Source organism: Alosa alosa, chromosome 15 (assembly GCF_017589495.1).
Source record: "Alosa alosa isolate M-15738 ecotype Scorff River chromosome 15, AALO_Geno_1.1, whole genome shotgun sequence".
In the NCBI taxonomy this organism is placed as follows: domain Eukaryota; kingdom Metazoa; phylum Chordata; class Actinopteri; order Clupeiformes; family Clupeidae; genus Alosa; species Alosa alosa.
The window spans coordinates 32770668-32787211 of NC_063203.1; the positions used below are offsets into that span (position 1 = coordinate 32770668).

At 44.4% G+C, this 16544-nt stretch overlaps 1 protein-coding gene across 1 annotated transcript; it reads left to right on the top strand.

Moving 5' to 3' along the window:
• The first annotated feature begins 845 nt into the window (after positions 1-845).
• On the top strand, positions 846-16170 carry kcnj13 (potassium inwardly rectifying channel subfamily J member 13). Its single transcript, XM_048264099.1, has 6 exons — positions 846-880; positions 8491-8686; positions 9929-10070; positions 11771-11916; positions 15408-16010; positions 16166-16170. The coding sequence occupies exons 2-6, from the start codon at positions 8503-8505 to the stop codon at positions 16168-16170; spliced, it is 1080 nt and encodes a 359-aa protein (XP_048120056.1). The 5' UTR covers positions 846-880; positions 8491-8502.
• The last annotated feature ends 374 nt before the right edge of the window (positions 16171-16544 follow it).

A 16544-nucleotide genomic window follows, 5' to 3' on the forward strand; every position in this document is an offset into this window, starting at 1 on the left:
CGTCTGGATTTCCAGATCAGATGGATGTGTGTTGAATTTTCACTTTTATTCACTTCCTATTATATGTATTTACCTAATCTTAATTGTTTGGTCATGTCTTGTTATGTCAATCTAATCTTTATTGTTTGGTCATGTCTTGTTATGTCAATCTAATCTTTATTGTTTGGTCATGTTTGTTTGTTGTGTTGTTTATCTTTGTTGTTTGGTCATGTCATATTTGTTATGTTATTCTCTTTCTTTTGGAGCACATTGGGTCTGTGCTTGTCACATGAAATGTGCTATAGAAATAAAGTTGATTTGATTTGTGTGTTTCCATATGTGTATGAATGTTGAAGTGTGTGTGTGTTTCCATGTGTGTATGAATGTTAAAGTGTGTGTGCGTGTGTTTCCATATGTGTATGAACGTTGAGGTGTTTGTGTTTCCATAAGTGTGTGAATGTGGAGGTGTGTGAGTGTGTGTTTCCATGTGTGTATGAATGTTAAAGTGTGTGTGCGTGTGTTTCCATATGTGTATGAACGTTGAGGTGTTTGTGTTTCCATAAGTGTGTGAATGTGGAGGTGTGTGAGTGTGTGTTTCCATGTGTGTATGAATGTTAAAGTGTGTGTGTGTGTTTCCATATGTGTATGAACGTTGAGGTGTGTGTGTGTGTGTCCATATGTGTATGAATGTTGAGGTGTGTGTGTGTGTCTGCACTCATCTCTTACTGGATACTCTGGACTTTGAGCTCTCCCAGCCTGCAGTGCGAGGACCACACACACACACACACACACACACACACACACACACACACACACACACTTTAAAGCCGAGCCGTTCCCATGCGTCCAGCACAGAGCCCCTGTCCATCCACAGAGGGACTTCTCATCGCATCGAGACAGGGTGAGCCTCTTTCACACACACACACACACACACACACACACACACTTCTCATCGCATCAAGACAGGGTGAGCCTCTTTCACACACACACACACACACACACACACACACACACACACACTTCTCATCGCATCAAGACAGGGTGAGCCTCTTTCACTCACACACACACACACACACACACACACACACACACTCCTGCACGGTTGTATTGCCAGTATGCCTACACCCCAGAAACACTCTCACCTTGAGAACCGCAGACTTTCTCTCTCACACACACACACACACTGGTTACAATCTCTCTCTGTGATGCACATTTTAACCGTTTATTTATGTCCACATGAAGAAAATGGTACAGGAACACAAATATTAAGAATGCAGTACAATACATATGCAAACCTATGGACCAGTAGCATGCACCAGGTCTTCACAATGTCACTTAACTTAAGTGATATATAACTTAACAAGCACAATACTCAGTTCTTAAGGGTATAAGTAGCAACGTCTCCGCCACACACACACACACACACACACACTGGTTACAATATCTCTCTCTCTCTCACACACACACACACTCAGTGGCGCAAAAAGTGGGTATGCGCTATATGCGGCGCATAGGGGGGCAACACCATGGGGGCGCAAAAGCGATGGTAAAAAAAAAAATATATATGTGTATATATATATATTTGCTATTTTCTATATGTAGCTACTGTTGTGCGTTTCTAAACCATTTCAACATTTTGTCAATGTTATATAACATTTTAGAGGACTAACAGGCTAGAGTAGGCGCCCTATCTCATAAGATTCCATTATAGAATTTTGACATAGAAGAGGGAGTGGGGGCGCCGTGAGCGCTGAGCGAGCAGTTAGGCCTATGAGTAGTTAGTTGCCATCTATGGAAAAAGATGGTTACAGCAAAAAAGCTGTCGGTGGCTAAAAATAGAAAAAGAAAGAGGGAAAAGGAGGTGGCATGTCAAGGGATGCGACAGCAGTTAAATAAGTGGATGGTGAAAGACAACAGGTAGGATTTAAAGTGTGACGTCTGTGCTTGGAGGCTTGCAAATATTCATATTAAGAGACTAGCGTTTGTTAAGCATATGCCGATTGAAACATAGCTTATTCCATTCAGATAGCTAGGTGGCTACCATGCTCGTACTGCACTTTTAATGGCAAACAAAAATGTCACGCTAGCAACAACTCATTACATGTTTCCATATCCCAACAATGAAGACTCCTTGTAATAACTTACTATTGTGTTGTCAATGTGGCGCAAACAAACAAGGCTAGAGTTGGATCAGCCTTATCCTTTGAAAGTAGCCTAACAGCTGGCAAAAGGACGTTATGAGAACCGAGAACAAATGCACCATTTATTAATACTTCCTCAAGTTAAACATCAAATTGGCAGCATTTAACAAAAAATATATTTAATAAACACTAATAGTGTAAATTATTGGCCTTTTGTTTACTTGTTGCCTAGTTGTTTGTGTTTCTTTTTTTTGGAGGGGGGCGGGGGGCACCAATATTGTTGTTGCATACCCCTCAACAAATGGGTAGCCGAGCCCCTGCACACACTGGTTACAATCTCTCTCTCTCACACACACACACTGATAAAATCTCTCTCACACACACACACTGGTTACAATCTCTCTCTCTCACACACACACACACACACTGGTTACAATTTCTCTCTCACACACACACACACACTGGTTACAATCTCTCTTTCACACACACACTCGGCAGAATCTCTCTTTCACACACAGACACACACACTCGGCAGAATCTATCTTTCACACAAACACACACACACACTTGGCAGAATCTCTCTTTCACACACACTCAGCAGAATCTCTCTTTCACACAAACACACACACACACTCGGCAGAATCTCTCTTTCACACACACACACACACACTCGGCAGAATCTCTCTTTCACACACACACACACACTCGGTAGAATCTCTCTCTCTCACACACACACACACTCGGTAGAATCTCTCTCTCTCACACACACACACCGGTGTTTCTCCTGATATGTATTTGGAGCGTCGCCGTAAAAAAGTCACATGACCAGTAGCCTAATTGGAGAAAACACACACAAAAAAAACATGCAAGTGAACTGCGGGAACAGCTGCCGTTGGTTCCTCTCCAGGTTTGATGTCAACAAATAATAGTAGGCTAACGTTGAAGGCAGTCAGGGATTTCACAGGAAATCATGTTTGTTTGTGTTCATCTTTAAGTTTATTAGCAGATGCAATATTGTGCAAAAAACGTATTTGTATATTTTTGTATTTGTATATTTTAACCAAGGAACCAAATGAAACACTTCAGTATTCCCAGATAACCAAGGAACCAAATGAAACACTTCAGTATTCCCAGATAACCAAATGAAACACTTCAGTATTCCCAGATAACCAAATGAAACACTTCAGTATTCCCAGATAACCAAATGAAACCAAATGAAACACTTCAGTATTCCCAGATAACCAAATGAAACGCCTAGTATTCCCAGATAACCAAATGAAACACTTCAGTATTCCCAGATAACCAAGGAACCAAATGGAAACACTTCAGTATTCCCCAGATAACCAAATGAAACACTTCAGTATTCCCAGATAACCAAATGAAACCAAATGAAACACTTCAGTATTCCCAGATAACCAAATGAAACGCTTCAGTATTCCCAGATAACCAAATGAAACACTTCAGTATTCCCAGATAACCAAGGAACCAAATGAAACACTTCAGTATTCCCAGATAACCAAATGAAACACTTCAGTATTCCCAGATAACCAAATGAAACGCTTCAGTATTCCCAGATAACCAAATGAAACACTTCAGTATTCCCAGATAAACTCCACGCAGGGCTTCGTTTTTGTTTTATATATACAGTCAATGCTCTCAAGCCCTGTGTTGCTAACATGCCTAGGCTGCTGGTGTGTGTGTGTGTGTGTGTGTGTGTGTGTGTGTGTGTGTGTGTGTGTGTGTTGCTGTGTTGCTAACATGCCTAGGCTGCTGGTGTGTGTGTGTGTGTGTGTGTGTGTTGCTGTGTTGCTAACATGCCTAGGCTGCTGGTGTGTGTGTGTGTGTGTGTGTGTGTGTTGCTGTGTTGCTAACATGCCTAGGCTGCTGGTGTGTGTGTGTGTGTGTGTGTAGGCTGTGAAATGAAGGTCTAGCCTATTGGTGTGTGTGTGTGTGTGTAGGCTGTGAAATTAAGGTCTAGCCTATTGGTGTGTGTGTGTGTGTAGGCTATGAAATGAAGGTCTAGCCTACTGGTGTGTGTGTGTGTGTGTGTTGCTAACATGCCTAGGCTGTGAAATGAAGGTCTAGCCTACTGGTGTGTGTGTGTGTGTAGACTGTGAAATGAAGGTCTAGCCTACTGGTGTGTGTGTGTGTGTGTGTGTGTGTGTGTGTGTAGGCTGTGAAATGAAGGTATAGCCTACTGGGGTGTGTGTGTGTGTGTAGGTTGTGAAATGAAGTTCTAGCCTACTGGTGTGTGTGTGTGTGTGTAGGCTGTGGAATGAAGGTCTAGCCTATTGGTGTGTGTGTGTGTGTGTGTAGGCTGTGAAATGAAGGTCTAGCCTATTGGTGTGTGTGTGTAGGCTGTGAAATGAAGGTCTAGCCTACTGGTGAGTGTGTGTGTGTGTAGGCTGTGAAATGAAGGTCTAGCCTACTGGTGTGTGTGTGTAGGCTGTGAAATGAAGGTCTAGCCTATTGGTGTGTGTGTGTGTGTGTGTGTGTGTTGCTGTGTTGCTAACATGCCTAGGCTGCTGGTGTGTGTGTGTGTGTGTGTAGGCTGTGAAATGAAGGTCTAGCCTATTGGTGTGTGTGTGTGTAGGCTGTGAAATTAAAGTCTAGCCTATTGGTGTGTGTGTGTGTGTAGGCTATGAAATGAAGGTCTAGCCTACTGGTGTGTGTTTGTGTTGCTAACATGCCTAGGCTGTGAAATGAAGGTCTAGCCTACTGGTGTGTGTGTGTGTGTGTAGACTGGGAAATGAAGGTCTAGCCTACTGGTGTGTGTGTGTGTGTGTGTGTGTGTTTGTGTGTGTGTGTGTAGGCTGTGAAATGAAGGTCTAGCCTACTGGTGAGTGTGTGTGTGTGTGGGCTGTGAAATGAAGGTCTAGCCTACTGGTGTGTGTGTGTGTGTGTGTGTGTGTGTGTGTGTGTGTGTGTAGGCTGTGAAATGAAGGTCTAGCCTATTGGTGTGTGTGTGTGTAGGCTGTGAAATGAAGGGCTAGCCTACTGGTGTGTGTGTGTGTGTGTGTGTGTAATTGAGTTTGTGTGATAGGATACACAACCATTCACATCTGGAGATAGTTTGTTACTCCTGTAGATCTCACCACAATCATAGAAATGATCTTACAAGACACTCATCTCCTATAATCCAAGATAGATTATCATTTGTGTTGTGTTTTGGTTTCATTCTTCCAATGTTCCAAATAGTATTCTTTGTCTTTATTGTTAATTTGGTTAACATTTGTGTTTTTAAGAGAGTGAGTTATATGTTAATGTGTGTTAAAGAGAGAGAGAGAGAGAGAGTTCACACATTAAAGAACGCCAGAGACAAACCAGGTAAACCATCTCTTTCTCTCTCTGTCTCCCCACACACACACACACAGACACCTGTGTGTGTGAAGAGTAAATGATTGTGTATGAGTTTGTTACTATGTTGCATTTGAATGTAGGTTAAGGCCAATGTTTGTGTCTGAGCGTGTGTGTGTTTGTCTGTGAGTGTGCGTGTGTGTGAGTGTGATGAGTGTGTGCTGATGGGCGTGTGGGGAGAGTGTGTGTGTGTGTAATGTGTGTGTGTGTCTTGTCTGATTAACTGTCCAGACCTACATCATGTTATCATTAATGAGATCTTAGATCTGGTAGTCTTTCCATGAGTCACAATACACATTAAAGGATTGAGGTGTCAAGAGTGTGTGTGTCGTGAGTGTATGAGTTGAGAGTGTGTGTTGGTGTGAACATATGAGTTAAGAGTGTGTGTTGGTGTGTGTTACAGTAAGAGTGTATAAGGAGTGTGTGCTGAAATGAATGTGTGTGTGTGTGTGTGTGGATATGAGTGTATATTGTTGTGTGTTGTGTTTGTTCTGCTGACGTTAGTAAATGATTGTGTATGAGTTTGTTACTATTAGGGGTGTCACGATTTCCATTTTATATTGAAATCGGTCGAAATTACATCTCAATCTCAAACTTCGAACTCAAAAGTAGAATCGACGATGCAGCCACACCCCCAATGTCAAGTCCAGCATGTATGCCAAGACGCACAAACACACGCACGTGCTGAACTGCAGCGTCAACACTCCTCTAATTTTAGGCTGCAGCCAGTTAAAATATAGGCCTACACATCAACCTACCGAAATCAAAGCCCCTCTTGCTACTTTGAAATCACCGGTGTGGAAGTATTCGTTCATTCACATCAATTAAAGCTAACTTAGCCTACTCAATTTAGCAAGTGAAAAGATGATCTAGTTACAGTCCAAAATTACTTTAAGGCTTAAAATGCACCTTGATAAGTACATATTCCATGAACACTAACCTTGGGTCTCTTCGGAGTTTGCTGAAACAATCAAATTAACATTCTGTGTTGTTTGATTTCACTATGTTCACGTCTCTGTTTTAGCCTAATGTTTTGTTTACATTACAACCTTGTGGTTGGAAAGCGGTTTAAAAAAAAAGCCTTCCGAAATAGAAAAGGAAAAGGCCATAAAAAAAGTAAATAACATAAGGAATGCATTAATAGTAATATTTATAAAAAGATCGAAAATCGAATCGTGACTTTAAAATCGAAAAATAAATCGAATCGAGGATTTGGAGAATCGTGACACCCTATGATGCAAGGCCGTGTGTGATTGAGTGTGTGTGTGTGTGTGTCAGAGAGAGAGAGAGTGCGAGTGTGTGTGAGAATGAGAGAGAAAGTGTTTGAGTGTGTGTGAGAATGAAAGGGAGTGTGTGTGAGAATGAGAGGGAGTGTGTGAGGTAAGAGAGGGAGCTCGTAGCTCACGACACACAACATTGCGTTAGCAGACGGTTTACGGAGCGAGTTTTAATAGCTAGAATCTGCAAATTACAAACTGTCACCTCAGTGATCTCCCTGCTGAAAAAAACAGCCTGACCAGCTAAAGGTGGTTTGCTGGTTGACCAGCTTGTTTGACCACCCTATGATGGTTGACCTGCTAGACCAGCAAAACTCTTACCTTCAGCTGGTTTTCCCAGCTTATGATGGTAATTCAGCTGGTTTTGCTTGTCGTACCACCTCAAGCTGGTCATTTTAGCTAGTGTTGCTGGTCTATAGTGCTGGTTTAACTGGCCATGCCAGCTTATGTTGGTCATTCTAGCAAACCAGCATGACCAGTTTGACAGGCTGGTCACCAGCATGACCATCTTCCTCAGATGGTCACGCCAGCATATCCAGCTGGTGGCCCAACCAGCTACACCAGCAAAGACCAGCAAGAGCTGGAAGAAAACCAGCAAAGACCAGCTGCATATGACAATACAGACTATAAGGCCTAAAGAAAACTAATTTATAATAGAGCAAAGTAGCCTAGGCCTACACAAGATTAAACCAAATATGGCTGAGATATATAGCCCATGAGACATAAGAAACTACAAACAATTTGTCGCAATCCATCATGCAACATATTCTACCTTGTCTGTGGACATTGTTATTTGCAAAGCCGGTGCTGGATAAACAAATAGCGTGCGTGCGACAGAGGGAAAGTTCTTTGGTGTTGCTTTAAATATGCGACTTTTTATCTATCAGCACAATGCTACAGTAGGCTATTTCCACTAAATATTCAGCTCAATATTGTGTGCAAGACTAATGTTTACTAAGCATGCCAAAGCTTTGATCTCTTAGCACTATCGCCATAACGTTGCGTTTTCTCATGGTGAGATGGCTTCCTGAAATATGTTTGAGACAAGGGGCGCAAGGTGCATGGAGGTGAACGGCTGGACAAACGCGAAATGACAAGGTGTTAACTAAACAATGTAGTAGGCCTAAGGTAGACAGGCTTTAAAAACCTGTAAGGTTAGGCTAGTCTGTCACAGATAACTTCAAGCACAGCTTACACACGCAGAAAAACAAATTCATACATGATGTCTTTTTAAACCAATTTGTTGACCTTTACCTTTTCATGGCTTCTGCTGAGAAAACTAGTTCGCTACACACACTGAATCAAGCATTCTTCAGAACGCAGCTGATCAACCCGTCTACTTTCACTTTCAATGAAATCGTAGTAAACGTACTTGCGGTGTGATATTCGGAAAGATGTGAAGCACAAAACCCGTCGTCATTATCAGCGGCCTGTTATAGCCTACATTACAATGGCCTGTGTTATACAGCAATATAGCCTACATTACAATGGCCTGTGTTATACAGCAATATAGCCTACATTACAATGGCCTGTGTTATACAGCAATATAGCCTACATTACAATGGCCTGTGTTATACAGGATCTATACGAATTGCGTGGGTCTCATTTTCAGGTCGGAAAAAACGGAATTCCGTTTAAAAACGGAATAATCACACCCCTGCTGTATGTGTGTTTGTGTATGTTTACCTGTGTGTGTATGTGTGTGTGTGTGTGTGTGTGTGTGTGTTTCCCCTCAGAGATCTGTTGCCATGACAGTCGACACGAAGGCTCCTCTGATGCCGTCCATCCAGCGAATGGTCAGTAAAGATGGGCGGTTCCTCTACCAAGTCCCCGCCCCCACCAGCCAAACAAGGGCGTGGCTTAAAGTGCGGCGAGACCTCATGGGGGTGTGGCTTAATCTCCGCTGGAGATGGGTCATCCTCATCTTCTGCTGTAAGAAACACACACGCACACACACACACACACACGCACACGCTGGAGATAGGTCATCCTCATCTTCTGCTGTAAGAAACACACACACACGCACGCACACACACGCACACACAAACACACACACACACACACACGCTGGAGATGGGTCATCCTCATCTTCTGCTGTAAGAAACACACACACACGCACACGCATACGCACACAAGCAAACGCACGCACGCACACAATCACACGCGCACACACACGCGCACACGCACACGCACGCACACACGCACACACACACGCTGGAGATGGGTCATCCTCATCTTCTGTTGTAAGAAACACACACACACACGCACACACACACACACGCTGGAGATGGGTCATCCTCATCTTCTGTTGTAAGAAACACACACACACAAGCACACATACTTCCATATATGCTCACAACACACACATCTTCCTCTCTCTGTTTCTCTGTCTCACACACACACCCTCCCTCGCTCTCTCTCTGTCACACACACACACACACGCACACATAGGAAATCTGCAGTAAAATACTCCTCCTGGCTTGTGGGTACCAGGTTGCAAGTGCGTTTCTGCTGCAGTGGCTGGTGTTTAATGTGTGTGTGTGTGTGTGTGTGCGTGTTGTAGGTGCGTTTCTGCTGCAGTGGCTGGTGTTTAATGTGTGTGTGTGTTGCAGGTGTGTTTGTGCTACAGTGGCTGGTGTCTAATGTGTGTGTGTGTGTGTGCTGCGCGTGTGTGTTGTAGGTGCATTTCTGCTACAGTGGCTGGTGTTTAATGTGTGTGTGGGTTGTAGGTGCGTTCCTGCTGCAGTGGCTGGTGTTTAATGTGTGTGAGTGTTGCAGGTGTGTTTGTGCTACAGTGGCTGGTGTCTAATGTGTGTGTGTGTGTGTGTGTGTGTGTGTGTGTGTGTGTGTGTGTGTGTGTGTGTGTGTTGTAGGTGCGTTTCTGCTGCAGTGGCTGGTGTTTAATGTGTGTGTGTGTTGCAGGTGTGTTTGTGCTACAGTGGCTGGTGTTTAATGTGTGTGTGTGTGTGTGTGTGTGTGTTGTAGGTGCATTTCTGCTACAGTGGCTGGTGTTTAATGTGTGTGTGGGTTGTAGGTGCGTTCCTGCTGCAGTGGCTGGTGTCTAATGTGTGTGTGTGTGTGTGTGTGTGTGTGTGTGTGTGTGTGTTGTAGGTGCATTTCTGCTGTAGTGGCTGGTGTTTAATGTGTGTGTGTGTGTGTGTGTGTGGGTTGTAGGTGCGTTCCTGCTGCAGTGGCTGGTATTCGCTACTCTGTGGTATGTGTTGGTGTGGAACAGCGGTGGTCTGGACAGAGCAGAAGCTTTTGACCCTCTGACAGGAGACCTCGGGGACATGCCCTGTGTCCTGAACCTCAACAGGTACACACACACACACACACAGTAATACGCACATACACTCACACTAGGGCTGGGCGATAAATCGATTTTATCGATTAACTCAAATTTGACGTTTTGGGGCGATTTGTTTTGAATGAAAATCGGTTTTCTCTTTAACTTCCACCACCGACGCACACACACACACACACACACACACACACACACACACACACACACACACACACACACACACACAAACACTTCCACCACCGACACGCCCCTTGCGCTTACGTAGTTCAGCGTGGGGTCAGTGCCCCCAGGTTCCGTACAAGCTACACTGACCCAGACAGGAAAAGAGCTGTCACTGCGCTGATGTCACTGCGCTGATGTCACTGAGCTGATGTCACTGCTGAGAAAAGTACAGCACAGCAGCCTGGTCCAGCTGTGCAGGTGTGTCAAGAGGAAGCACAGCCTCCGCCCCGGCAACCTACCCTGACCCCCGGCAACCTACCCTAACCCCCGGCAACCTACCCTGACCCCCTACTGACCTCTGAGGGTTACACAGACACTGATCCACTTCAGTGGTGGACGCGTCACGAACCAAACTTCCCAAGGGTCAGTAATCTGGCCAAAAGACACTTCTGTCCCTGCTACAGGCATTGTTACATGTAAGTGGGCAAGCCTCAAGCCAGAGGTAGTAGACCGGCTTGTTTTCCTGTCTAAAAATGCATGAAAGAAGAATGTTGACAGATTTTTCATTTTGTTTACAATTTGAAGGGATTCAGGAAAACTGTTTAAAGTTTTGTTTGCAGTTTATGACCCCAGCTGTGGCGCCGCTGGCTGGGGCACCTGCACTGTACGCCGGCGACCCGGGTTCGATTCCCGCCCCGTGATCCTTTCCGGCTCCCACCCCAACTCTCTCTCCCACTTGCTTCCTGTCATTCTCCACTGTCCTCTCATTAAAGGCATAAAAAACCCAAAATAATATAATTAAAGGTTTTGTTTGCAGTTTATGAATACCACTGTTAAAACTATGTTTTTTTTTCATTTTTGATGCATTTATTTGACCAAAAGTGTTTTTATCAAAAAGGGACACACAATTTATATTTTAAGTTATTTTGAAGGTGCACTGTGTCACTGTGTCACAAGTTTGAAGTTAGAAAACTGCTACATTCCACTGTTTACAGTGGCAGGGCCACACTGGAATTCAGTTGCTAGCAGTGCTTTTTCCAAGTTCTCAATGTCTCGTTTTAAATGTCAAGGCCCTCGGAAGTCTACCAATGAAGTATGGAGCTACTTTGAGCCTCGTAAATGGTGTAAAACAGTGATTTATTTGCATGGCTTGGCCGATGCCCGAGGCACCGCAAAGAAACACTGTTGGTAGCATTGGCTAACTAGCGCCAGATTTCTGAGTGCAGGGGACAAGCCGAGGTAAGCTATGAGACATACATTCACACTCGGTATCATGTTTCAACACACTTTAGGTCAAAATCACACCAGAATTCTCCTTTAAAGCTGAACTAATTATGTAAACAAACACACGTGAGCTTCAACCTTTCTTTACAAACAAACCCACGCATGATTTGTTCTCTGATTGGTCACATTTTAGATAGATACTTTATTGATCCCCAGGGGAAATTCAAGGTCTCAGCAGCATACAGACAATACAAACACACACACTCCACACACACACACTCTCCACACACACACTCACCCATGTGCCCTGTGTCACCCCTCCACAGCTTCAGTGGGGCCTTCTCGTTTGCCGTGGAGACGCATCTGACCATTGGCTACGGAACTGTGTACCCCAACCCCAACTGCCAACACACCGTCCTGCTGCTCACCGTGCAAATGCTGGTAGCTCTGGTGACTGACGCTATCACCATAGGTACACACACACACACACACACACACACCGTCCTGCTGCTCACCGTGCAGATGCTGGTGGCCCTGGTGACTGATGCTATCACCATAGGTACACACACACACACACACACCATACACCACACACACACACACCATACACACACACACACCATATACACACACACACACCATACACACACACACACACACACATACACACACACACCACACACACACACACCATACACACACACACACACACACACACACACACACACACACACACACACACACCATACACACACACACACACACACACCATACACACACACACCACATACACACACACGCACGCACGCACACACACACACACACACCATACACACACACACCACATACACACACACGCACGCACGCACACACACACACACACACACGCACACATACACACACCATACACACACACCATACACACACCGTGCAGATGCTGGTGGCTCTGGTGACTGATGCTATCACCATAGGTACACACACACACACACACACCATACACACACACACGCACACACACACACACACACACACACCACACACACACACACAAATCATGTGCCATAAACAGCGAGACATGGCTGCTAGTTTGAGTGATGTACCAATGAACACCAATAGGCTAATGTGATGCTATGGCAACACATAATAATAGGCTAATGTGATGCTATGGTGACACATAATAATAGGCTAATGTGATGCTATGGCGACACATAATAATAGGCTAATGTGATGCTATGGCAACACATAATAATAGGCTAATGTGATGCTATGGTGACACAAAATAATAGGCTAATGTGAAGCTATGGTGACACAAAATAATAGGCTAATGTCAAGTTGATTTGCTCACTTGCATCTCTAAAGTTTGTGCTATTAACCTACCTAGGCTATGGGATTTAGGTTATTTAGGCCTTACTGTTAGCCTGGCTAACGTCAGACCTCATCTCATTGAGGGTCTAGGAACTAGACATTCATTTTCTTGTATTTGAAACGTGGTTTATTAATGCCCAGAGCCGTTGATTGGGCACTACGAATGTCTATCAAATGCGTCTGTACGTAGCTCGTAACGGCTTCGGTGTGTCGTCATCGTCTTGCTGCCCTCCCTCCGTTCTGTGATTGGTTCCTTCGTTGAGGTGAAAACAAAGTCCATAGAATCCAGGCTGCCTAGCAGCGTGAATAAAATTGTGCGTAAGGCAGCATGGGAAAACCCAGGCTACCTTACTGTTGGGTTTAATGTCATTTCAGAAATAGGCTATACGCAACCTTGGCAAACTTTTACTTCTTGAGAGTTCCTTGCTAACTATCCTGTTATCTCAGGTCATGTCTGTCATTTGTGTAGTGCTAACTAAATTAATAAATTAACCTATGATCCCAGATTTTTTTGCACATTTATTTGTATCTAATCCTTATCCACTATTTTTCACTAGCCTAAAACCATGAGACTGAAGGCTAATTACTAGCCTGAAAAATCATTCACCAAGTGAATAGAGTGGTGACTCATGATTGGGATTTGTTTCCAACACTTGTATTGCGACGGGCACTAACTTGAATCATTTGTCCAGCCTTACCAATCACATTGATCAGAGATTCCTAGTATTACTTTCTATTTCGCTTAAACAAGGGGTGTCCCGACAAACACGGGACGTCCCCCGGATTTGCATTTGGTCATTTCAAATACCTCCTAAGGACCCAACAATAACGTTATACCGGGGACATGGGGAGGACGTTTGTTTATTCACACATGGCAGCGGAGTTGAGAGCGCTCTGAAATTTGCTCCTAGACGCACAACTTCATAAACTGTATGATATGTTGCCTTAGACTACGGTATGCTAATGCAGCTACTGCTAGAGAGACTAACAGACTAGATAGATAGATACTTTAGTCATCCCCAGACATGTAACGTGAAGTCGTGCATGGATGTGATGTCTCCGTCCTGCAGGCGGTAGCCAGAGCGCTCTCAACTCCCTGACCTGAGTCTGAAAGATCTAGGTGGGTGGAGCCAGGCTACTCAGGTTACGATTAATAAGTGTAATAGTTTAAAAATCAATTGCGATTAATACGTTTAAAAAAATATTTTGATTAATATCTGTAATAGTTTAAAAATCTATTTAGATTAATAAATGTAATAGTTTAAAAATCAATTAAAATTAATAAATGTAATAGTTTAAAAATCAATTTCGATTAATAAGTGTAATAGTTTAAAAAACAATTAAAATTAATATGTGTAATAATTTTCAAAAGTATTCAAATGACTAAATATTTTTAGCTACTCATAACTACTAACAGATAATAAAATACTATACATTCTTAACAAAATACATACACTTATATACTCACTCATACACTTGATATGAATTTCATAATATATGAAGTAGAGTAATAACCTGACTCCGCCAGATGGATTTGCTCCGCATATCCATCTGGGAACTTTTCATTGAAGAAATTTTGGGAAGGGGCGGAAATACTGGTTAGCTGATTGGATAAACCATTTGTCTATCACCACCTTTGTTGGTTATTGACGGGCCAAATCAACCAATTAGATGAACAAAGTGTTCTTCTAATGCCTTTTTTTTTAACATACAATTAAGTTAGGTAACGTAACTAACGTTAAGATGTTTTAACTTACCATTTGTATTTGACATGAACCTAATCAACGACAATTCCCATCAAGTTTTCATGGTAGGCCCTACACTTCTGAAGAAAGTATATTCCTCCATTATGAACTGGAATCGGCCGTGGAGGATGTCTGTGTCGTTCATTCCTCCCAGCTGCATGGCTGAGACTCATAGCTTCAGCTTACCCAGGAATACTTTCTAATTTGAATAAAACTTGCACGATAGCTATGCTCATCTCATCTGTGGATGCCGTCATGTTGTTCGTTGCGTCACACCTCAACCCGCCTCAAAGCCAACGCTGATTGGACGTTCGTTTGGTGAACTGCTCCAAATTCTCTTTATCGAAAAGTTGCCAGACTGATCTGCGAGTGAAACCCTGAAGCTCGCGAGATCAGGATGGTCTCATGAGGCTAGTATTGTGGCGTAGGCATCACTGCGTTTGTGTCAATTAAATCTCAATTTAATTGTACTTATAGAGTGCCAAAAATAGCGCCAGTGGTAGACAATCATAGAAAAGAAAAGAAGTCCATGGGTAACAGGGGTGAGGAAACATTCCCTAGAATTTGGAGATACATATAGGAAGAAACCTCGAGCAGATCCACGACTCAAGGGCCTGACCCATCTGCCTAGGGTCAGATACAGGACAGTGAGGTCTGTATACCTGAAAGATGAATAAGTTAGTCAGGTGTAGAGAATAGAACATTGTGTTTAATGTCAATAAGTAAATCAAGGTGTTGGGGGCCCAAATCAAATCAATTCTTGACTTGGTATCGAAACAATAATTTTGGTATTGTGATAACAACACACACACACACACTCTCCTGATGTGCACCACTCTCTCTCCCTGTCCAGGTGCGTTGGTGGCCAAGTTCAGCCGTCCAGGCAAGCGGTGCGAGGAGCTGGTGTTCAGTCGCCAGGCGTGTGTGTGTGAGCTGGACGGCGAGGTGTGTGTGGTGTTCCGTGTGTGTAACACCACGGGCCTCCCGCTGCAGAACGTGTGTGTGAGCGCCGTGCTGCTGGAACGAGACCAACACACACACAGCGTGCGGCAGACCGAGCTGGACTTCCGGGTGCCGGGCATGGGGTCGCGACCTTGCCCCCTCTTCCTGTCACCTCTGACCTTTGGCCACCCCCTGACCCCCAGCAGTCGCCTGGGACAAGCGCTGACCTCCAGCAGCCAATCACAGTTCGAGCTGGTGGTGTTCCTGTCCGCCTCCCAGGAGACAGGCTCCACCCACCAGCGGCGCACGTCCTACCTGCCCACGGAGATCCTGCACGGCCGCCGCTTCGCCACGGAGACCGCTCACCGCTGCCATGACAACCACTGCTTCCAAACACTGCCCTGGACACCAGAGCCCACACTGGCCACTGCAGCAGAGCCGGCTCAGGAACAGCACGAGGGTGTGGAAGAGAGTGTGTGTGAGAGCGGGAGTGTGTGTGAGCAGGGTGCGGGAGAGTGTGTGTGAAAGCGTAAGTGTGTGTGAGAGCATGAGTGTCTGTTGTGTGTGTGAGCAGGGTGCGGGAGAGTGTGTCTGAGAACATGAGTGTGTGTGAGCAGGGTGTGGGAGAGTGTGTGTGAGAGCGTGAGTGTGTGTTGTGTGTTTTAGCAGGCTGAGGGACAGTGCGAGGGTGTGTGAGAGCATGAGTGTGTGGGAGTGTGTGTTGTGTATTTGAGTAATTATGTGTTACTGTGAATGTGTGTGAGAGATAGTGTGTGTGTGTGTGTACCAGTTTGGCAGTGTGTGTGTGTGTGTGTGTGATCCTGATTTATCAGTTGAATGTAGAAACCAGCGCAGATCTGAGCTCCGGAATCATCTTGGGCTGGTCTCATGTGTGTGAGCAGGGTGGGCTCATGTGTGTGAGCAGTGTGTGAGCAGGGTGCTGGGCTCATGTGTGTGAGCAGGGTGCGGGAGAGTGTGTATAAATGTGGCGGCTGAAAAACTAGCGTAGTTTAGATATCATGCCCATGTGGAACACTAGTGTAGTTTA